Below are 24422 nucleotides of genomic sequence, written 5' to 3'. Positions count from 1 at the left end.
CACTTTTCCCCTCTAAAATAATAATAATAAAAACTCACACTACTATTGCAACAATAAAATAAAACAAGGTAAAAATAAAAATCGAATGAAATAAGTCAGATACACATACTGCATAGTATCATTGATGTGGGGAATCTAAGGTAAAAAAAAGGAAGAAAAATACGCCTAATTCAGAAAAAGTTGAATGGTGTTTGCCAACTTGGCTGGAGGACTGGAGGGGGTTGGCCAAAAGCTACACACGCCTTTCGTTCTAAGGTGAACAAGTCCGAGGAACGGCTGGAGTTCACCACCTTGTAGCTGTCTGGTATAACTGAAATTTGCTAAGAGAGTTGAATTTAAGTGTCCTCTCTAGAAAAAAAGGTAACTGAGGTGGTGACTGTGTTACTAATAGTTAAGAACCTTTTACAGTGTACACATGTTTCAATCAAATCCAACATGCCAAGTTAGTCAGTTAGACTTTCGTAACTCAGAAAAAAAGCAAATTCTTGTTTTTGTCACATGAACTAGTGCATCAAACTCATTCTGAAAAGGTGCCTGTCAATTGCTCCAAGTAGTCACTGTGGGAGTTATTTTGAATTAATTTTTATTTTAAAATGAAACATTTTAATACAACAAGAATTGATGGCAGGTAACTAGCTAAAGCAACGTAGTGGTGTCCCATTCGTATAAGGTATGGGCATTTTTTTTTCTTTTGAGAACTTATAGTGGAGAACTTATCCCTCGCCCTCCTTCCCCAGAGTCTTTTGCTTTGATATACTACTCCTTGTCCAGTCCATGTTTCTCTTCTCTTTGTTCCCTCCTTCCCTACCTCTCCCCATGTATTAAGTTCTGCTTATAAGTGAGATCATTCAGTACTTGTCATTCTCCTTTTGGCTTATGATATCATATATATATATATACATATATATATATAAATTTTTTTAGCCACTTCTCTGATGTTGGACATCTGGGTTGCTCCCAGGTTCTGGCAATTACAAATTGTGCTGCTATGAACATAGGTAAACATAGGTATTTTCTGATAGGTGTTTTTGTTTCCTTTGGGTATAACCCAGGAGAGGAATTGCTGGGTTGTAGGGTACCATTTCTAGTGTGCTAAGAAGTCTCCAGACTGTGTTCCACAGTGATTGGGCCATTTTATACTCCCACCAACAGTAAAAAAAAAAAAAAAAAAGTATCCCCTTCCCCCCACATCTTCTCCAACCGTTGTTTCTGTCCTTTCTTTTAAAAATTTTTTTATTATATTTATTTATTTATTGGATAGAGACAGTCAGAAATTGAGAGGAGGATATAGAGAGTGAGAGACAGAGAGACGCCTGCAGCACTGCTTCACCACTTGCGAAGCTTTTCCCCTGCAAGTGGGGACTGGGGGTTTGAACCTGGGTCCTTGCACATTGTAACACGTGCACTGAGCCAGGTGTGCCACCACCCTGTTTCTGTCCTTTCTGATGGATAACTTTCTCATAGATATAAAGTGGTATCTCATTGTTGTCTTTATTTGCATTTTTCTAATGATCTGTCACTGTGGAAGTTTTTAATAGTCAAGGAAGACCTTGTTTGAAAGCATATTATGGAATTTAAAAGTTATGTATGTTCTGCTTTATGTATATACTCTTTTGTATATATCCTGATATATGGAAATGAGGATGGAACACATGTGTTCTTCTCCCTTTCTCTTTCTCTCTCTTCCTCTCTCCCTTTCTCCTTTCCTTCTCCCTCTCCCCCAGAGCACTGCTCAGCTCCAGCTTGTGGTGGTGCTGGGGATTGAACCTGGGACCTCAGAGCCTCAGGCATGAAAAATCATTTGCAGAGTCATTATGTTATCTCCCCAGCTCTTGTTCTTTTCTTCTAATGGTGGATGTATTCTCTCTTAGTTGACTGACTATTTCAACTAAATGCCCTGGTTATTTCAAAGAAATGCCCTTTCTGTATGCCTGTGGAGGGTACTCACATGGTACCCACATGGCTAGACAGTGCTGCTCAGGGAGGCAGGATGCTATTATGCAGGGGTTGGTAATCAAGCCTTCCTGTAAAGTGCCAGGCAGTCAATATTTTCGACTGTGTGGGCCAAGATGTAAAATGAGGATATTGTATAACGAGAGAAGAAAATAACCTTCCACAGATTTCTTTCTTTTTTTTTTTTTTTTTTTTGCCTCCAGGGTTATCACTGGGGCTCAGTGCCTGCACTAAGAATCCACTGCTCCTGGAGGCCATTTTTTCCATTTTGTTACCCTTGTTGTTGTTGTTGTTATTGGACAGGACAGAGGGAAATTGAGAGAGGAGAGGAAGACAGAGGGGGGTGAGAGAGAGATAGACACCTGCAGACCTGCTTCACCACCCATGAAGTGACGTACCGTGCGGGTGGGGAGCTGGGGGCTCGAACACAGAACACATCGGTCCTTGCACTTTGTGCCATGTGCGCTTATCCTGCTGCACTACTGCCCAGCCTCCTCTCCACAGATTTTTAATTGACAAAATCAAATATATATATATAATTGAGTACTTTTGCGGGGGAGTAATGCAGTTCTACTAGTAAGAAGCATGCAATTCTTGTTTTAAGGACAACATTTTGCCTGATGAGATTCAGAGTTAGTGTTCTGTATCAGCAGACTGCAAATGTTGATCAGTACAAATCATTCTCAGCTCATGGGCTATATAAAACCAGGCAGCATGCCAGATTTGGCCTGTGAATATTAGTTTTTCAGTCCCCAAGATAATGGGAAAATTATGAACTTTGAACCCAGACATAAGTAGGTTTGAGTAGTGAGCCTGAACTTGTGACCTTGAACCTTACCACACTGAATTGTTTAAAACACTTAAAAAGTTTTTTTTAATTTATCTTGGCTAGAGACGGAGAGAAATCGAGAGAGAAGGGGGATATAGAGAGGGAGAGAGGCACCTGCAGTCCTGCTTCACCACTTGTGAAGCTTCCTGGCTGCAGGTGGAGACCCCAGGCTTGAACCTGGGTCCTTGTGCACTGTAATATGTGCATTCAACCAAGTGCGCCACTGCCTTGCTTCCCACACACTTCAGTTTTTGAGTTGGGGTGCTTGGGGGGGGGTAAGGATAGGGAATAGGTCCATTTTTGTTATTTTCATTAGGGTTTCAGTTCTGTAGATGCAGATGTGATTTAGCTAAATTTATTTAGAATTAGTGCTCTGCAGAGCTGGTGTGTCGGGAGAAAAACATTCACATGCTCTTGAAGTAGCATGTGGAAAGCCTTTTTGTACTGAGCCATTTCCCAGTCCCTACAACTCTCTCTTCATTTTTAGATTCTGTAAATGAATTAGAGAACCCAGCATATATTGGGTTGTCGGAAAAGTCATGACGTATTTTTTATGCAAGAACACATCATGATTTTTTCCGACAGGCCACTGGTTGGCTTGACTCTTCAGCTGCTTCCTTAGAAGCGAAGGCACAGCTAGAAAGCATGCACTTTAGTCTGTATTTGCAGAGTTGGGGAACTTACTGCGGGGCTGGTATCTTCTGGGGCAAGCTGGGTCGCAGGAGGCTGGAGGAAGCTGCCTGACCGGCATTTCTGAAGCCCCCCCTGAGATCTTCTGGGCTGTGAGGCCTGATGGAGGCCTTTCCTTTCGCTTTGTCTCTAACCTGTACCCTCTGAGCCCCAGCTGAGCAGAGAGAGGGCACAGAGGGTTTAGTATGGGGCTTTCTTCCTGAAAGAACGTTTAGATGGCTCTCTAGTGTGAGATGACTAAAGCCAATTTAGCAGCCACTTGTAAAAGTAATTACAAGATGAGTGCAAGAAGAAGGAGCCTGCTACTTCAGGCTGTGAAAGCTAATTAATTTCACAAAGCTGCATCAAGCCCTGTACAGCCAGCTTCATAGAGGACGAGTCCTGGGAAGATGGATTCTTCTTCTAGCGTTTGCCCTTCTTCTGTAGCCAGTTAACAGCGTCAGATGGATGGTAAAGATTGATACTCACCTTGCGCTGGGCACTTGAGGTCACTGGAGAAAATGGCCCAGATGGCAGGTTCGTTCTATTATAAGGCTAATGATGTAATAGAAAGCTGCTGAAAAGGGCTCTGGGAATGCAGAAAATACGCCACATGCAACCAACTACGGGCTCAAAGATCTGTTTGACTTTGAGGTGATACTAAGAATGAGTGTGGCAGGAGACACATCATTGATTCCAGGGGCCTGAATGATAGTCGTGTGTTGAGAGACTGCTTTGCCTTGCTGCTGATGCGGGTGACGTCTTTGATGCAGGGTGGGGAGGAGCCTGACATGGGGCTCTGAGGAAGGAAGCTTAGGTCTTCCCAGTCTGAAAGGGAGGCCCCCCAAAAGCTGTGCTTGGGGGCCTGGGGGCCCTGGAAGCCTGTTTGAGATGGAGGGTGATCTTGTCTTAAGAAGATCTCCTGGAGGGAGTGGAGGGGACAGTGTCTGCCTGAAGTTGCTGTGTTTGACATAGTTGAGGTGAGACCAAGGCCCTGAGCAGTGAGTGCAGGGGCAGTGGAGAGAGAATAGAAAAGAGGGCTCCACTGGTGGAGCTTTGGGAGAATGCTTCCAGCCCCTCCCACCAAGTCTTGATAAATCTTTCTAAGGCCTTCAACAGGACTTGGAATGAGGATCTAGTGCTTGGTGGTGGTGGCGGAGGAGGAAGGAGGAGGAGGATAGTTTGGGGGGGAGGCTGTGATGTATTGACAACTGTCTTGGGGAAATATGGAAATGTACCCTTGTGACAGCAACAGTACTATTAAGTCAACATTTCCTCAGTAAAGTGGCATTAAAAAATAAAGGCACAGGAGTCGGGTAGTCGGGTTAAGCGCACATGGAGCGAAGTTCAAGGACCGGAATAAGGATCCGGGTTCGAGCCCCTGGCTCCCCACCTGCAGGGGAGTCGCTTCACAGGCGGTGAAGCTGTTCTGCAGGTGTCTGTCTTTCTATCCCTCTCTGTCTTCCCCTCCTCTCTCCATTTCTCTCTGTCCTATCTAATGACGACATCATCATCAACAACAACAATAATAACTACAACAACAATAAAAAAAACAAGGACAACAAAAAGGGGAAAAAAATAAAGGCACTTGGAAAAGAAAAGCGGTTCAACCTTTGAACAACTGTGAAAAATATTTACAGTTCAAACTAGAGTATGTGTCGACTGATTACATGCCCACTTAATCTTTCAGAATGGAGTGAGGGGAAGGCTTTAGACATGACCTTCAGTTCATCTTCCAGAGCTTTGTCCAGATTCCTCCCAAATGGTTGGCAAACTGTTCTCTAGTTTCCAGCACCCAACTGTTTAGTTTTCTTTCTTTTTTAAAAATTAAAAAAAATATATATTTATTTATTTTCCCTTTTGTTGCGCCCTTGTTGTTTTTTATTGGTGGTATAGTTTTTATTGTTGTTATTGATGTCGTTGTTGGATAGGACAGAGAGAAATGGAGAGGGGAGGGGAAGACAGAGGGAGAGAGAAAGATAGACACCTGCAGACCTGCTTCACCGCCTGTGAAACGACTGCCCTGCAGGTGGGGAGCTGGGGGCTCGAACCAGGATCCTTATGCTAGTCCTTGCACTTCACATCATGTGCACTTAACCCGCTGCACTACTGCCAGACCCCCAACTGTTTAGTTTTCATCTGTAGATTGGAAAGAAGTTGATTTCTCCAGTTTCTTCCACTCCCCCCATCTCTTGTTTTTCACCTGAGAAAGCAAATCGTAGTCCTCGGGTTCTTGTTCTGCATTAGAAGTTTGCACAATGTGTAACCTAAGTTACATCCAACCGAGAGTGTTCCAGGTTTGGAGTTTAGACTGAAGAAGCAGAGTGGTGGAGTCTTTCACTTCTCCATTTTGACAGAAGAGTCAACTTGGACTGTTTGAAGGAGGAATTACGCCAAATACCTCATCCTAATTGCGTGCTTGGGATCAACTACTGCCTTCTTTTCTTTAGACTCTGTTGAAACATTTCTGCACAAAATTTAGAGCTTTTCCATGGAGAATTTAGACTTAGAACATTTGGACCTCAACAAATAGAAAACCTTTAAGATTTGAGCCTGCTTTTGGGATTGGGAAGTCTTGGCTTTATGAGCCTCCATATTTCAATGCCAAAGCCTTGGAATTATCTTCCTTGAGATGAACTGTTTCAGAAAGTTTTGGCATGCTTCTATGTATATATTATCTCTTAGCAAAAAAAAAAAAAAAAAAAAAAAAAAAAAAAAAAAGATTCCAGTAGTGTATGATACCAAAGGGTAGATTCCAAGGTACATGAGGTGATTGAATGCCAGTGTAGGATGTTGGTCTCCAAATACCACAGTGATGGTTTCAGCAGCAATTTCAGTTAGCTTTACTTAAGAACTTTTCAGTCCTATGTGCTATTCACTGTAAATGAGTAACTGCAAGTTAACTTGATACTAATTTCGTACTTATTAAAATAGACTCGTTTCATTGTTCACATACCAAGAACCCACCACCTAACTTGAGCATTTCTCAACGCTTGGTAGTGCTTGCTTCTTCTCTACTTCCCCTCTTGTTCTCCTCTCTCCTTTTATTTGGAAGCAAACCCAGCGCAGCTTATTATGTGATGGACATTTATAGACATCTGGAGAGAGTAGTCTGGGAACACACAGAGGAGCTAAACACCGCCTGGGTTCTCAGGAAGGCGCTGCAGAGAAGGCAGTTTTGAGTGTGTTCCCGAGGGGAGGGATAGCTGCTCCAGTGCCAGGTGAGTGGGATGGGCACCAGCCATGATTGAACATTTCTCAGCATTATATTAGGTTCCTTTAGCACATTATTTCCTTTTTTCTCTCACAATAGTCCCGTGAGGGAGACAGTATCCCTACTTTCCATATGAAGAAACTAGGTTTCACGCAAATCAAATCAACTTGTTTAAAGGTAAAAGTTAAATTAGCTTTTTCCGTGAAGCCTCACCTTGACTTCAAGAATGCTGAGTTTCCCCTCCTCTGCACCCCGTGTGCTACTCAGACGCATGAGGCCAGAGCATTTTTGAAAGTGGGAAAGCTGAATACAGTCCTGGAACTGTGCGCCTACTTCCAGGGTTAAGACTTGGGAAGCTCTTTGAGATCAAGAGAGACCTGCGGCCCTGCTTTACTGCTTGTGAAGCTCTCCCCCAGCGGGTGGAGACTGGAGGCTTGAACCTAGGGCCTTGTGCATGGGCATACATGCACTTAACCAGGTGCCAACTTAACCACCTGGATCCCTAGTTGAGATTTTATAGGCATTTTCTTAAGATTAGTCAAGTGATTGCTTATAGTTTGTTCTGGAAGTGCTTCTAACAGATAGTTACTGGAAATCTAAAAGTCCATCCATAAGGATCAACTAATTAAAAACCATGGTATGTATTTATAGTAGAATATTGTGCAATTGTTAAAAGAATTGAGTACTTTTAACTGCTGGTAGAGAAAAGTATTCAGGAACTATGCAAAATGAAAAACAAGTTACAAAATGGCATGTGGTATTCTATTTGTATAAGGTATTAAATAAACAATAGGAAAAACAGGTTCATGAACACACACACACACACACACACACACACACACACACACACCCCATTTCAAAAAGAATATACTGTTTCTCTTGGGCAGAGGAATCCAGGGCTACTTTTTAGTTTTTCATGCCATTAATTAGTACCTGAATTTTGGAGTGTTTATTACAGTGAAAAATACTTTAAAAGTTGCCTGGGATTCAGGAGACAGCATAGTGATTATGCAAAAAGACTCTCATGTCTGAGGCTCAGAGATCCCAGAATTAATCCCCAGTATCACCATTAGCCAGAGCTGAGCAGTGCTCTGGTAAATTAAAAGAAAAAAATATATATATGATTTTTTTTTTAACCATAGGACTGCTCTGGCTAATGGTGTTGCAGGGGATGGAACCTGGGACCTCAGCATCTCAGGTGTGAGAGTCTCTTACCGAACCATTATGCTGTCTCCCGAGCCCAGTTGCTTAATATTTAACTTTTTTTTTTTTTTTTTTTTTACTATCAATGGAATATGGGTTAAGGTCTGCAGACTAAAGATTATAATGACTTGAAAAATATCCGGTACCACTATAATCCAGACCTGAACAGTGTTCTGGCATCTCTCTCTCTCTCTCTATTTCTCTTACTAAAATAATGAAATAAATAAAAATGAAAAAGAAAATACTGTGCATATAGTGTTTTTGTTTCTCTAAAATGAGATTCAAGATGTAATGCTCATGGAATTATGTTGCTGAGAACCTTAAAAGTACTGACTTGAAATTTTGATCATTTAGGATAAGCCACATGTCATGGTAATGACTAATCTGTTCTCTTTTCACCTCAGTGACTTTCTAGACTTTGTACATTAAGAATCCACCCCCTGAAAAGTCAGTCTCTCATAAGAAGTGTAGCTGCCATCCTTTGTTACCTTTAGTTTTATCTTTGAAGCAGGAGGAATAATCCCCCAGTCCTGAAACTTCCTGAGTAGACGGACTGTCACTGTCCGGATTGAGAGAGAGAGACACACACACACACACACACACACACACACACACACACACACACACACACACACACACACACACACACCACACACACACACACACACACACACACACACCACACACACCACACACACACACCACACTCACACATACACACACACACACACACACCACACCACACACACACACAACACACACAACACACACAACACACACACACACACACACACACACACACACACACACACACACACACACACACACACACACACACCCCGTACTGGAGCACCAGGGAGCCACCGGTGTACGCACAGAGGCTCTCCAGGGACTTTCTGTGGCTTACTTAGCTCTACCTGTGAAATCCTTGTGATTTCATAATGCATCTTGTCTCATTTTCTTGTTATGAAATGGGGTTTTCAGCATTTTTTTGGTCTGTTTTCAGATCACAGAACTGTGTGGTGCAAAGCGGGTTGGTTATTTTGGTCCGACGCAGTTTTATGTTGCCTTGAAATTAATTGCTGCAGCACAGTCTGGCCTCCCTGTGCGGATAGAGAGTATCAAATGTGGTAAGTATTTGACATTTATACATTTTATTGTCCATAATAGCTTTGTTTCTGAGAGCCATTTTTAGTTGGTCGAAGGCCTGTTCTATAAGCTTTTGTGGCCTTTCTTGTTGTCTCTTCCTACCCTGGTAAAAATTAAAGAACACTAAACGGGCAGCTTAGTTTTTCTTTTTTTCCTAGTGGGAAAACTTCAGAGAGGGTCCTGAGACTACTTCCTTTTCCATGAATTGTAGCTCAAATAGGTTTTGCTTTTTAACAGGAAAAGACTGGGGCAGCAATTCTAGATGGAGCCCATGGCGAAGTGTAGTAGCTTTAAGCTTGATTTTCTTCGTGTGGTACCTATAGTCATTTAGGGCCCTGTTAGGGACAGAGGATGAGAAGCCGGGAGAATGGGGGTGGAACTGTCCCTTGCTCTCCCTCTTGGCCCTGCCAGTCCTATCAGTTATGATCAGCCTGTATAATTCTCCCAGTCACTGTTCTGATGGCTGTCAAGTGCTTTGGGCCTACTAACATGTTTGCAGAATGAGTTTATCTCCTCAGAAGGTTGTTTTCTAAGATTTATTAAAGTGGTGGCTGAGTGGTGGCACACCTGGTTAAGAGCTCACGTTATGCAGGTTCAAGTCGCTGGTCTCCTGCAGAGTGGAGGCTTCACGACAAGTGGTAAAGCATTGGTGCAGGTGTCTCCCTGTCTGTCTCTGTCTGTCTGTCTGTCTGTCTGTCTGTCTGTCTCCCCCTCCCCTCTCAGTTTCTTTCTGCCTCTATCAAATGAAAAAAAAAAAATTGGCCATTGGGAGCGGTACCGAGTCCCAACAGTAACCCTGATGGAACTAAAATAACTAACAAACTAGATCAATAAAAGACGTATTTAAATGCAATGGGGGAGAAAGACACACCTCAGAACACTGCTCAGCTCTGGCATATGCTGGTGCCCAGGACTGGGTGAAGGAGGCCCCGGAGCGAAGTGTGGTATGCTACTGCTGTGCTGCCTGCCCGGCCTGCTCAGCATTTGTTTTCTTGTCACCAGGGTTAGTACTGGGGCTTGGTACCTGCGTGACTCCACTGTTCTCGGTAACTATTTTTTTGTCCTTTTCTCTAGTTAGAGGGTGTGAGAGAGAGAGACAGAAGAAGAGATACCACAGCACCATTTCATGGCTTGTGGAGCTCCTGCCTTCTGCCCCTCAAATGCTCCCGTGTGGTGGCCTGCGGCTAGACCTGGGGCCTTGTGCATGATAACTTGTAGCTTTACAGGGTGAGCCACCTGCCAGTCCCCTTCTCAAAGCTCTAACTAAACATTTTCTTCCTTTTAAAACTTAAAAAAAAAGTGTGTGTGTGTGTGTGTGTGTGTGTGTGTGGGAGAGAGAGAGAGAGAGAGAGAGAGAGAGAGAAAGATTGAGATTTTTTTTTACAGACCAGAGTACTGCTCAGCTCTGGCATATGGGATGCTAAGGATAGAAACTGGCCTCAGATTTGCTAGTCCTCTGGCCAAATTTCTGTATGTTATTTCTTGACTGAGAAAAAGAAAGGAGAGAGATGAGGGAGGGACACTGTGACACTGTTGCCCCACCCGTGGGGCTCCCCTGGTGTTGTGCATGGTGTTGCCATGTGGTTCAGCCCTGTGGGCATGCCCTCTACAGGGTGAGCTGTCTCCTCATGCTGAAAGAAGTTTTTGGGTGAAGCACCGTTTCAGTGGCGAACCTGGTGTTTATCACTACTAGACACAGCGTCTGCTGCTGCAAGTTTCGGGCATTGATGACATTTACATTCACTGACTTTGGATTTGCAGTAGGCAGTGACAGTTTCGACCCCAACTTCACTAGTCTTTAAGTCTTGTCATCAAAGCTCCCATCTTAGCTTTAGCTTCTGGGAAACTCGAGATGCTTTACTGTGTACAGCAAAGTTCTGACACTTCCGTTGCTTACTTGAAGTTAGACTGAAGTCCTGTATCTGATTTGTGCCCAGGTCCACAGCTTAAGTGGTTGGGGGGGTTGGGCGGTCAGGGAGGACGCTCTACACTGGCACTGCATTGTGTAAGGGGTTAACAAACCTGAAGGCATCCTCAGTTGTATTTTCCAAACACTGATACTGCTTTCTTCCTCTGAGAGTTTAAGTACACCCAGATAACTGATTTTTCTGCCTTCATTTTAAAGATCTATTCAAGTTATTAGCAGTGAGCAAATATATTCAGTAAGGATGAGGGCAGGGCCCAGCCAGACTTTGAGTTGCCACTCAGAATTTTCCAATTTGCTGCTTGAAAGCCATTAGCTTAATGTTTAGTGACATAAACCTTGGAGGCCGAAGAGAGAGGTTTGTGAGAACCCAGTCCGAAGGCTCTAGTCGCTCCAGTCACACTGAGGGAACTGGGAGTTCACCTTGTGTTCTGTAAGAGTCACAGCCTTACTTGCTGGGTGGCAGGCACCTAGAAGTCAGGCATCCCTGAGTCCTCCTTTCCTTTTGCTCCCTGATGTCAGCCGTGGGAAGTTCTGGCAGAGTGGCTGGCTGCGGCTTCACCTTCTTTTGTCCCCATCACTGTCTCTACAGACCAGACTACCCTCAGCACTCACCGAGATACCATGTGACTCTCTTCTAGTTCCATCTTCTCTTACCCAGCAACCAGGACCATTTCCTCAGAATATTCGCCAGATCATCTCATCCTTCTCCTGAACACCCTCCAGCGACTAGCTTGTTGAATTCTGTACCTCACTCCAAGTCCCTGGACTGATCTGCCTCACCTGGCCCCTGCTTTCTTCTCCACCCACAGCGCGCATTTCTGGGCCATCTCTTTCCTGCCGCAGGACATGTGCCCATGCTGTCCAGGTCTTCGGGGCTGCTCTGCCCCGTTGCTTTGCATCACTGGCTTTCCTTCATGCATCAGAATCCAAAACCTCCCCCGCCATCCTGTCTGAGCTAGGTCTTTGCCAGAGGAATTCAGGAACCAGCATAAAGTAAAACTGATCCAAGAAAGTATAGGGGAGTCAAGTACTTCCATTCTTGGACAATTATGTCAGGAGGAAGTCTGCTAAATTATATGTAAAACTCGACCAACGTTCTTCGTCGTTTGTTCTACTTGCTTCTAAGATAAAATCCTTTTTCATTGCTATTAGAGGAGAATTATCTGTTAGCTAACAGTTTTCTCTAAGTTAAATATCCACCCATTCAGAGTTGTAAAGTGCCTAATCAAGAGTAAGTAGTAAGTCAGAACAAAAGCGTATCTCCCCAGGGGCTGTTAGCTAATGCAGCTGTGTGACAACCCCTGCCTGCCTCTAGCCTCTCCACACCTGCTCCTCGGCTGGCTCTCAACACAAATCTGTGCACACCCCCTTCCAGGTTGGAGTGACTTTCTTGGCTGGCTTTCTTTCCGGTCTGCGAGCTTAACTAAGGGCCCTGCACTTAGGGGTGTTGTGGGCATGCCTTTGGGAAGTATGACTGAATGACTGAATGAATGAATGAATGGAAAATGAGTGCTTCTGCGTGAGAAAAGTGACGTTTGTCTGTGCCATCTGACGGTTACTCTCTAAGCTAAACCAACTGGAATTCTGCTTCATCTGAGCTCCCCAGGGGCTCTTCCGAAATCCTTTTTCTCAGGCTCTGGGGCCCAGCCGCCCCTGCACTTAAGAACCACCTGGAGAGCTTCAGATGCAAAAAAAAGACAGATGCAGGTGCCTCTGGCCACTGCCAGGAATTCTCCTGAAATCAGTCAGCAAAGCAGTATGAACTGCATGAGTTTGAAGAACTCCCCGGTTGATTGTCTTGTGGAGCCTGGGCTGAGAAAGGCTTCTTAGGAAAGCTGACTGGGGCAATTGGAAGAAAGTCACGTAAGCTGTGACCTGGATTTGGTTACATCAGGCCTGCCCTGGGGTGAAGCAGGAGATGCCCAGGACTCATAATATGGGGGGGGGGTACTTACTTAGCTGCATTTACACGAGCGAGAGCCACCTCAGCTGTTGGCACTATCATCTCTCTCGCCTCCACCTTAGTTGAGTTCCGTGGTATGGGTAACTTTGAAGACTTGGTCAGAAAGGTGAAGATAGGCTATCTGATACTTTCTTTCATTCTTCTTTTTTTTGTTTGTTTTACTTTTATTTTTCTTATCTTATTGTTGACACATGGCTATAGTTTCCATCTCTGTGTGATGAGTGTCTGCAAAACATTCTCTCTCCCAACTTAGAATCCCCCAAACCTCCCCTCCCTCGCTCCATTCCCACCAGTGCCCTCTCCAGAGCTTGGGTGCAGTACACCACTTGGGAGTGTTGCTTTGTTTGTTTTTGTCTTTTTTTTTTTTTTTTTGGTCCAAGTTTTATTTTGCATTTCCCCTTTCTGTTCCTGTCTCTCGCATTCCTTCTACCAGTGAGTTTATCCAGTATTCATCTCTCTCTTCCTGACTCATCCTATTCAACATTATTCCTTCAAGTTCTATCCACGGTGAGGCAAAACCATTAATTTTTAAGAGTTTCTGGTCTAGTATCCAGATCTTTGATCCATTTTGATCTGATTTTGGTGCATAGTGTTAAGTGGTGACCCAGTTTTCCCTGTCACATTGGTTGAGGAAACTGTCTCTGAGTAGTTTTGACCCCTTTGTCATATATGTGTGTAGGTTCATATCTGGGCTCTCAATTCTGTTTCATTGATCCAACTGTCCACTTGTATTCCAGTACCTACCATTCTTTCTTTCTTTTTTCCAAAAAGGGACGTCACCTTTAAATTTATTCTTGCTATTTATTTATTTTTATTGTCTTCATTTACTTATTGGACAGAGACAGCAGAAATCGACAGGGAGGGGGGTGTTAGAGAGGGAGAGAGATGGAGAGACACCCGCAATGCTGCTTCACCACTTGCAGAGCTTTCCCCCTGAAGGGAGGGACTGGGGGCTCGAACCCGGGTCCTTGCACATTGTAACATGTGCACTCAACCAAGTGTGCCACGACCCAGCCATGCCATGCTGTTTCAATGACTTTGGCTTTGTAGCATCAACTGCAGTTGGGGAGGATGATACTTCCATTTATCTCCTTTTTTTCTCTCAGAAGTGCTTTGGTAGTTTGTAGTTTTTCTGTGGTTCTACACAAATTTTTGACGAGTTGTTCAATTTCATTGTCTTTTGCTCACAATATCTGCAACAGTCTTCGCAGGTCACAAGTTTAAATTTTCGTAGTTAGAATCAGGGTTTAGAAAAGGGTGGTGGGGGGCAGGGGGCGGTGGCACACTTGGCTCCCCACCTGCAGGGGGTCACTTCACAAGCGGTGAAACAGGTTCTCTGGTTTTTCCCCCCCCTCCCTCCCTTTCTTTCTTTCTTTCTTTCTTTCTTTCTTTCTTTCTTTCTTTCTTTCTTTCTTTCTTTTTTTGCCTCCAGGGTTATCACTGGGGCTCGGTGCCTGCACCACGAATCCACTGCTCCTGGAGGCCATTTTTTTTCCCTTTTGTTGCCCTTGTTGTTTATCGGTGGTATTGTTACTATTATTGTTGTTCTTGGATAGGACAGAGAGAAATTGAGAGGGAAGGGGAGGACCGAGGGGGGGGGAGAGAAAGATAGACACCTGCAGATCTGCTTCACCGCCTGTGAAGTGACTCCCCTGCATGTGGGGAGCCGGGGCCTCGAACCGGGATCCTTACTCCGGTCTTTGCGCCGGACCTTGTGCTTTGCGCCACGTGCACTTAACCCACTGCACTACTGCCTGGCCCCCTCCCCTCCCTTTCTTTCTTTTAAAAATTTTTTTTTTTTTTTAAAGAAATGGGAAGAGGGAGTCGGGCAGTAGCGCAGCGGGTTAAGCACATGTGCTGCAAAGCACAAGGACCAGCATAAGGATCCCAGTTCGAGCCCCCAACTCCCCACCTGCAGGGGAGTCGCTTCACAGGTGGTGAAGCAGGTCTGCAGGTGTCTTTCTCTCTCTCTCTCTCTGTCTTCCCCTCCTCTCTCCGTTTCTCTCTGTCCTATCCAACAATGACAACAAAAATAATAACTACAACAATAAAACAACAGGGGCAACAAAAGGGAATAAATAAATATTAGAAAGAAAGAAAGAAAGAAAGAAAGAAAGAAAGAAAGAAAGAAAGAAAGAAAGAAAGAAAGAAATGGGAAGGGGCAGGGGAGATAGCATGATGGTTGTGCAAAGAGACTCTTGTGCCTGAAGCTCTGAGGTCCCAGGTTCATTCCAAGGCACCACTATAAGCAAGAGCTGAGCAGTGCTGTAGTTAAGAAAGAAAAGTGGCCCAGGAGAGGTGGTAAGGCTTTAGACTCTCAAGCATGAGGTCCTGAGTTCAATCCCCGGCAACACATATGCCAGAGTGATGTCTGGTTCTTTCTCCTCCTATCTTTCTCATTAATAAACAAATAAAAATCTTTTTTTAAAAAAGGCATTGGGATTCTCAAGCATGAGGTCCTGAGTTCAATCCCCAGCAGCACATGTACCAGAGTGATATCTGTTTTTTTTTAAAAAATTATTTCTTTATTGGGGAATTAATGTTTTACATTCAACAGTAAATACAATAGTTTGTACATGCATAACATTCCCCAGTTTCCCACTTAACAATACAACCCCCACTATGTCATTTATCATCCTTCATGGACCTGTATTCTCCCCACCCACCCACCTACCCACCCCAGAGTCTTTTAACTTTGGTGCAATACGCCAATTCCAGTTCAGGTTCTACTTGTGTTTTTTTTTTTTCTGGTCTTGTTTTCCAACTTCTGCCTGAGAGTGAGATCATCCCATATTCATCCTTCTGTTTCTGCCTTATTTCACTCAACATGATTTTTTCAAGGTCCATCCAAGATAGGCTGAAAACGGTGAAGTCACCACTTTTTACAGCTGAGTAGTATTCCATTGTGTATATATACCACAACTTGCTCAGCCACTCATCTGTTGTTGGACACCTGGGTTGCTTCCAGCTCCCCTCCCTTTCAGTCTTACCCTCTCCTCTGTTTCTCTGTTCTGTCAAAAAAAAAAAAAAATCGGAAAAAAAATAAAGGCCCCCAGGAGCAGTGGATTTGTAGTGCCAGCATTGAGCCCCAGCACAGGGTGAGAAACATAGCATAATGGTTATGTAAACATATTTTCATACCTAAGGCTCTAAGGTCCCAGGTTCAATCCCCTACACTACCATAAGCCAGAACTGAGCAGTACTCTGGTAAGAAAAAAAGGGAGGGGTGTGGAGAGCTTTTTTCTTTGTGGAAGGGAGAAAATAATTCATACTTAATATACAAAGCATCTCTGTGTTCAGTGACTACAATCTAAGATACCATTATGAAGTGAATTATTGCCTTGGATGGCTGTTCTCATTATCTGTTTGGCCCTCACAAACATTTAATTTGAACTCTTAATTTGTTTCCCATGTGATAATTTAATTCAGCCTGTGAGAAGAGATTCTAACTAGCTCCTACAGACAGATAATCTCCTGTGATTACTTGCCATAGATGATTAAACAGCAGATAGATAACTGATTAATTTCCTAGTAAATCTTCTCTATTAAATCTGGTGTTCGTATGACTAGGAAAAAATCTTTAGAATGATAATTTACAAACTGGAGGTTTACTTTTCACATTTTGAAAATCTGCAGCTTTTATACTGAAGGGAAAGAGTACTTTTATTGAGGTTTTCAATGATAAGAATGCAATAATAATAATAATAATAACAACAACAACAACAAGAATGCCATGCATCTTTACGATTCTTTTGTATGAGATGTGTTTAAAACCACACAAGCAAAGAAAATAGTAGAACAGTTGTGCTGTTTGGTGGCTATGTGGAAGAGAGGTTGTTGGCCAGATGTTCTGGGTAAGTGCCATGCCGGCGAAGGTATGGGATGAGAGCCCTGACTAGAGCGAGCGAAATGATTGTTGGCAGAATACTGTCTGTTCCTGGAGTTAACTGCTCAACACCTGTGAAACACTGGTAAGGGAGCTTCCAAGTGCTGAGAGTTTAGTTTAGTGGTTTTTTTTTTTTTTCTCCTTCAAGTAGTTCTTGAAAGTAGAGTCATTTTCTTGTGGGCAGATCAAGGTGTAAACTATTTTTTAAATTATTGTCTTTATTTATTGGGTAGAGACAGTAAAAACTGCAGAGGGAAGGGGGAGCCGGAAAGGAAGAGAAACAAAGATAAACCTGCAGCCCTGCTTAGCCATTCGTGAAGCTTTACCCCTTGCAGCTGGGGACTGGGGCCTCGAACCTGGGTCCTTATGCATTGTAACGTGTACTCAACCAGGTGCGCCTCCACCTGCCCCCAGGTGTAAATTATCTGATGTGATCTTATTCTATCGTTTAGATCCATTTTGCTGACTGAAGTGAAAGAAATAGCTTTCTGAAAAGAGAACCACAAGTTTAGCTTATAGCTGCTTTATTAAAGGTCCAGATCTTCTGTCCTTTAGAGTTGTTGTTGTTGTTGTTGTTGTTTTGCAGTCCTTTCCTGCTGAAGCACTATCGAGGTTGGGAAACATTGAAGTATTAAAAATGGCTGCCATGCTCTCTTTAGAGGAGATTCTTAGCTTAATTTTCCGGATTGGTAATTCTGTTTATGTCTTTGGGCTCTTGGCTGATGGATCATGCAGTCATTTGTCATATGGTCTACTTCTTGAATCAGATGTGGACATAGCAACTAAAAATAAGCATGATGTGGATATGAGGGCACCAGGGGCCTTCTTTGGGGAACTAGGAAACTTGCTTGCAGTTGCTGAGATGTTTTCTGGCTCTAGCGCTACATCAGTCATTGGAAGGATAGCTGTGTTTTGGAATAGCGAGCTGATGGACACACAGAGGCTCACTGAAGAGTACGGGCCTGAAAACTGACTACAGATGCAAATCGTTAAATGTCACCCATATGGTTATTCCCATTTGTGGAGCTCTTTCAAAATTTATTTTACTTATTCATATTTTTTGGCTAGAGACAGAGAAACTGAGAGGGAAAGAGGAGGTAAAGAAGGAGAGAGAAAGACACCTGCAGCACTGCTTACCACCCATGAAGCTTCCCTGCTGCAGGTGGGGACTAGGGACTTGAACCCAAGTCCTTGAACATTGTAACATGTGCGCTCTACCAAGTGCACCACCTACCCTCCTGGAGATGTTGGTATTGTGCGATTTGCTGTGGTGAGATCTGTAAGTGTACCAAAACATCACTTCTGTTGATGGAACCGTTTGCTCAGAAACTTGAGAGAGAAGTGAATATGCCAAACGATTGCATTTCAGTTCTGCCTTAGAAATATCAGTACAGGGAGTCGGGCTGTAGCGCAGCGGGTTAAGCGCAGGTGGCGCAAAACACAAGGACCGGCATAAGGATCCTGGTTCGAACCCCGGCTCCCCACCTGCAGGGGAGTCGCTTCACAGGCGGTGAAGCAGGTCTGCAGGTGTCTGTCTTTCTCTCCCCCTCTCTGTCTTCCCCCCCCCTCTCCGTTTCTCTCTGTCCTATCCAACAATGACGACAATAATAACTACAACAATAAAACAACAAGGGCAACAAAAGGGAATAAATAAATAAATAATAAAATATTTAAAAAAAAAAAGAAATATCAGTACAGTCTGGTATACAGTACGCCCTGTATATGTCTTGCCTGCTACCATTTGTCACTTTGTTGGATTTATACAAGGCCGCATCCTTTTGCTTGGTGCTGGACCAAAGGCTGATGTAGGAGGTCAGTCCAAAGCTTGAGTGTGTACTGTGAAAATGTTAAGCCAGAATACCTTGGCAAAACCAGAGCATTCTTTCTGTCATGACATTTTCCAAAGGTCCTCATTGCATTGAAATTAAAATTTAATCTGTGTTTAGTGCTCTGGAATTTTCCCCTCAAAAATGATTCACCTTTTAGCCACGGAGTTCCCCTTTTTGCAGTCTCACTTGAACTTTTCTGACTCTGGTCCTAAAGAATTGCCACTGCCACGATTTATGATGTCAAAGAGCGACGGCGACATATGTTTTGGAAACCCCACTGAACTGCATGGGACTAAGGCTCAGATTCCAAATGTAGCCACAGAAAAGAACACCTTCACAAGACTGGATGATGAGGATAAGCAGGTAAGCAGTTTGATCAAGGGTGTCCCTTTCATTCTGACTGGGAAGCCTTGTGTGACAGTGCCACGTAGCTGTTGTCAGGCTTCCGTCAGTCTTGTCATCTGCTGTATGATTACAGACTTGTGACCAGAAAAAGAGAATGACCACATGGGGGGGGTAGCATGAGCCACGCTAGGTCCTTTATAGACCACTTAAAGGTAGGTTTGATTCTGCAGGAAGGCTACTGCTTCAGCACCCTTGTTTGGTTCGCTAGTCAGCATTTACAAACGTCTTCGTTGAAATGAAACTTCTAGGAGTGTGCGATAGGTCTTTACTCCCCCCCCCCCAAAAAAAAAAAAGATCTGGAGAAAATGTTTCTCTGGTTAAACGTGTTAGGTGGATGCTGCTTCGTATCCTATTGTTGGGGCAGGGGGAGAATGTATCCTCGGTGTTGGTTAGCACATTTACAGGCTCTGAGAAGTCCTGCAACCCAGAGACCTGGAGCTCTGTGTTTATCCACCTTCTTTCTCCAGACTGTCATAATCCCATGCTGGGAAATGCTACCAGTACTCCTTGGCAAGTTGGGAACAATAACAGGGAGAGTGGGCTTCTGAAAAACAGACCTCGGACTGTGATAGTCAGCTGATATCCTATCCTATCCTACCCTATCCTATCCTATCCTATCCTATCCTATCCTATCCTATCCTATCCTATCCTATCCTATCCTATCCTATCCTATCCTATCCTATCCTATCCTATCCTATCCTATCCTATCCTATCCTATCCTATCCTATCCTAGGCTCAGGGGAAAAAAGAAAAAGAAAAAAAAAACTAATATAGCCATCAGCCCTTTAGAATATAACTAAAATATGCCTACTAGCTATCTACAAAATGGAGGACCCCCGTCAATTCTTCATCTGCACTGTTCTAGCCTTTAGGTCCATGATTGGTCAACAGTTTGTTTGGCTTTGTATGTTAACTCTCTTTTCAGCCACCAGGTTCCAGATGATGCTGACCAGACTTCCCTGTACAGACAACCCCACCAGTGTGTCCTGGAGCTCTGCTTCCCCAGAGCCCTTCCCCACTAGGGAAAGAGAGAGACAGGCTGGGAGAATGGATCGACCTGTCAACGCCCATGTTCAGTGGGGAAGCAATGACAGAAGCCAGACCTTCCACCTTCTGCATCCCACAATGACCTTGGGTCCATACTCCCAGAGGGATAAGAATAGGAAAGCTATCAGGGGAGGGGAGGGGAGGGGATACAGAGTTCTGGAGGTGGGAATTGTGTGGAGTTGTACCCCTCTTATCCTATGGTTTAGTCAGTGTTTCTTTTATATAAATAAAAAATTGAAAAAAATACACAGATGTTGAAAACTATGCAGTGATGTAAACCAATGTTACTTCAGTTTAAAAAAAAGACACATAGGGCTCTTTAGTCAATACTCGTTGGCATGTTTTCTCACAGTGTTTGCAGAGAAATGAGGGTCCCCAGTTCCCAGATTGTTGACACCGTGGGAGCTTGCAGGCCCCTCCCCAGCTGTGTGATAGAGACACATCCTTGCACTTCACGCTGGGCTTATGTTTTATGTCAGGCCCACCTAGTCAGTGGGTGCCAGTTCACACCCAAAGCAAATACTCTGAGAAGACTGTTTGCTCACTACCTCGGACTGCATTCTGTGGCCCAAGAGCTCGTCTGTAGTCTCTGTGCTGGTGAACAGCACTGCTCCTTGTTAGTGGGGGGAGTGCTCCAGATTTAGCAGCCTGCTGCAGCAGGTGGGAAAGAGGAGACAGCCTCAGAGGAAGTGCGCCTCGGCCCCAAGTCATGCTTACATTCAGTCATGATTCAGAGTGTAGCTTGGAAGGCTTCATCCTAGTCTCTAGAGTGTGCTCCTTACTTGCAGTGGGCTATCCAAAAGGAATTATTTTACAGTCACTCAGTGTAGAAAAACCAAAAAAACCCAAACAACAAAGCTGCTGTTATCCTTGAATGTACTGAGCTTCAAGAATATTTGAGAATATTTTTAATATCCTTTATCTGCTGGAAGAGTTGCTAGTTATAAATGCAGGAAATGAAGACCTTTATTAATAAATGAAAATTGAATCTGTTCACAAAGAGAGAAGAATGGGGAGTATGAATGTCATTTCATGTGATAAAGTGTCCTTCATTTTTTCCAAAGCAGTATTATTGGAATAACTGAAAGTGTTTCTGGCTTCTTTTAGTAATTTAGGTAGCTGAGTGCTGGCGAGACTACTCTCTGGGAGGCTTTTGAATCCTTAGCTGCTGCCTTTTTTTTTTTTTTTTTTTATAGCCATGCTGCATTTTTTGAGAAAACATTTTCTCCATTTGTGAAATCAGCTGGCTCACCAGCAGTAGAGTTGTGTTATACTTCATAACTGCAGCTCAGAGCACCAGGCTTCTCCTGCGATGCCTCTGAACTCTACTTTGGTTCTTTGAAGCAGGAAGCACAGTCTCCCACGATGTCACCCCTCGCCTCCCCTCCTTCTTCCCCGCCTCATTACCAGAGGGTGCCCTTGATCCATGGCTACAGCAAACTGCGAAGCAGCACGGAGCAGATGCACCCAGGTAAGAGGCGAGCTCCGGGCCGGGCCAGCTGTCCCAGGCAGCATCTCCCAGACTTCTTAACCTTCCGGGTAGCAACGCCACCCACTGCTCAATCTCTTGACTTAATTACCTCTGCCTTTGGAAACATGACTCGATTTAATTTCATACTGTCAAGCAGGGTTTTTCTTCAATAAAATTAAATATATCTTAGTGATGCCTTGTTTCGTGTCCTACAAACTGTTCCATCTCTGGACTTGTAAAGACTATTTAGCTGATTTAATTCTTCGTATGCAGATTGCATCCTACAGAAACCTGGCATATTAAGGGTCTGTTTTGTTTTGGGATTGTAATTCCTTCCTGTAATATATCAAGCGTATTTATAGCCTAACCGCTCTTACGAAGCTACTTAGAATATACGCAAAAGCAAGAGAGTAGCATCAGCCTTTAAAGACTGATGACTCCATGGAGATATTCAGTCACTGCATCTGGGAACAAGGACATGGGAAATGGGAGAGGAGGCATTTTGCTGTGATGTGTGCCCAGTGCCCTGTTGTGGTGTTGCCTGCGTGTCCATGTTGATGCTGTGTTGCCCATATTTGTGGTCAAATACATTTGTTGGTTCCGAGGATGACTTGCAGAGTTGGCTGCTCAGGCTGCAGTGCTTAAAGCTCCACAAATTCACTGCAGCGTCTGGTCCACCTGGGGCTCAGATAAAACTCTGTTTTAGATACGGCCGGTTAAAGGTTTTCTGAGTTTGGCTATCTGTGACTTCCTATTAAACTGTGTGGGCCGTGGCTGAAAGTGACCCAGTTTCTATAGGTTTTTTACTGCATTGAAAATAGCGGTGACTTCTGGAGGGACACAGAGATAAAAATGTGTGTTAGGCTAGCCTAAAGAGAGGCTGTCATATTGCAGAGAGAAGCCAAGTGTGGCACAGAGGAAATAGCTTTTGATTGGAATCAGAAGGAGTGGAGTAATGTGACCAGCTATGCGACCTTGGGCTAGCCATTGAAGCCATCTGGATCAGGATTTCTCTGCTCTTTTAAAATGGATTAGGAGTTTCTTATTGGAGTGTTGTAAGGATGAACGAGAGCATGGGAATTAAGTGCTGTGCAGATGCAAGATGCGTTGCTAGTGGATAGCAACAACAAAAATTGCTCTCGTGCAACTTGAATGTCTCACTGGTGTTGAGGATGAAACAGACTGAGAATTCACGTTCCTCCCACAGTCTCTCTTGCCTGATTTAGCTGTTTGATTGAATGCTAATCTTACTTGGGATTGGAGTTAGAATGTTCTGCTAGTGGGCTGCCTTTCTTTGTTTGTTTTGAATCATAGGCAAGTCATTTTTGGTCTATCGAATCAGCCTGTCACCAGGTCCGACCCTGTGCTTTTGGTAGTCCTCAAAAATCTGGCTTTTACTCTTCTCCCTTCTCATGCCCCATTGTCTCCTTGTCCCAGTCAGGTGGACTTCCATATGCCCCAGTGGCAAAGGAGAACCCTGCTCCTCTCCGTCTTGCTTCCTCCCTCCGAGCAGTTCGTGCTATGGTTGTCCGTGCCCGCATGATTTTACATCCTTTTAAAAAGTGAGAGAGGGAGGGAGGTCAGCTTTATATATGATCAAATGTCCACATTTAAAATCTTCAGTCTGAGCTTTAACAGATGGCTACCCCCATATACTCACCACTCCATCCTGGAGTTCCACTCATTTTTGTCTTTGGTGCTCGAGTATTGTGCTAGGGATTGAACTCAGGGCCTCCCACATAACAGACATGCACTGTACTCACTGAGCCATTGCCCGGACCCCTCATTGCAGTGTTTTCTTACAGTAATCCTCAGAGGCAGTATCCACAAAATAAAGATGAAAACGAGTGAAACTCCAGAGATGGTAGTGAGGTGGTTTGGTGTTCCTCCCTCCGCCTCTTCCCCCTTTCCCCCACTCCAGGAGGGGGAGTCAAAGAGGGACTCCAAGTCACGGACGAGTTCAAAGAGGCTCAGTTTGATTGAAAATACACACACACACACACACACACACACACACACACACACACACACACACACACACACACACATATGCCCCACTAGCCAGGAGTCACGGCAGAGCCTTGGACAGGGAAATGACTTCAGAAAAACATATTCCTAGAAAATGATCTCATCAGTAAATCTCCTTCCTGAAAAGGCAAAAGCGATGATTAACTCTAGATTGCGTAAGAGCAGAGTCACTAAGATGTAGCAGGTTTGAGGTGTGCTACTGTGTCTGCCGACAGAGGGAAGATAGAATCCGGAAACCATCAGGTGACTTGAGGGTGCTGTCAAGGCGACAGAGCAGATGGGAAGACACGGAAGCCTCAAGAGGAAATGAGTCTTGCAAATGGAGGGAGAAAGATGACGTGTGGGTTTTTTCGTATTTCTTGACATAAGCATATATACAGAAAGGGAAGCAGATAGGTCAAGAAAACAAAGGCAGGGAAAGTAGAAGTGAATAAGCTGTAAAGTGAGACTAGAAGCAACAACCCCAAGATGAACCCAAGTTGCAGATAGAAAAAAATTCATCTTTCCTTTGATTTGGATGGAGGAAGTCTAACATGTTGTTTATGAATGGCCTGTTTCCAGCTGTTAGACCCTCATCGCCTCCTGATTGATGGCTAACCCCAGAAAACTCAACTCCTTGAGAAATAGGAGACGGCTTGCTCAGATGCCTCTCCATGAGCATGCTGCTCAAAGGAGAACTCTCCAGAAGAGAACTCATCCAGTGAAGGATCCCCACAATAGTGAAAACCAGGAAGGGGTAGCAGAAACTTAGAAAACAGTGTTTTAAGAGCAAAGACGGTCAGGGATCAGGTGGTGGTGCACCTGGTTAAACCCACATCACCATGAACAAGGAACATGTTCGGGCCCCTA

At 44.1% G+C, this 24422-nt stretch overlaps 1 protein-coding gene across 9 annotated transcripts in view; it reads left to right on the top strand.

Annotated features, from left to right (window-relative positions):
- The first annotated feature begins 6654 nt into the window (after positions 1–6654).
- Positions 6655–24422, top strand: part of REPS2 (RALBP1 associated Eps domain containing 2) — a 141716-nt gene continuing 123948 nt past the window's right edge. For 2 of the 9 annotated variants that reach the window (XM_060182987.1, XM_060182986.1), the window contains exons 1-3: positions 8704–8998; positions 18837–18985; positions 21419–21545. In XM_060182987.1, coding sequence (XP_060038970.1) covers positions 18857–18985; positions 21419–21545 — 256 coding nt within the window. In that variant the 5' untranslated portion in view covers positions 8704–8998; positions 18837–18856. Of the gene's footprint in view, positions 6673–8369; positions 8413–8703; positions 8999–18836; positions 18986–21418; positions 21546–24422 lie in introns of those variants that run through there. The other 7 variants (XM_060182985.1, XM_060182984.1, XM_016195127.2 and 4 more) reach the window with 5 other exon arrangements.

Source organism: Erinaceus europaeus, chromosome X (assembly GCF_950295315.1).
Source record: "Erinaceus europaeus chromosome X, mEriEur2.1, whole genome shotgun sequence".
Lineage (NCBI taxonomy): Eukaryota > Metazoa > Chordata > Mammalia > Eulipotyphla > Erinaceidae > Erinaceus > Erinaceus europaeus.
The sequence above is the reverse complement of the archived record's forward strand: the minus strand, read 5'-3'. Positions and strand labels throughout refer to the sequence as shown.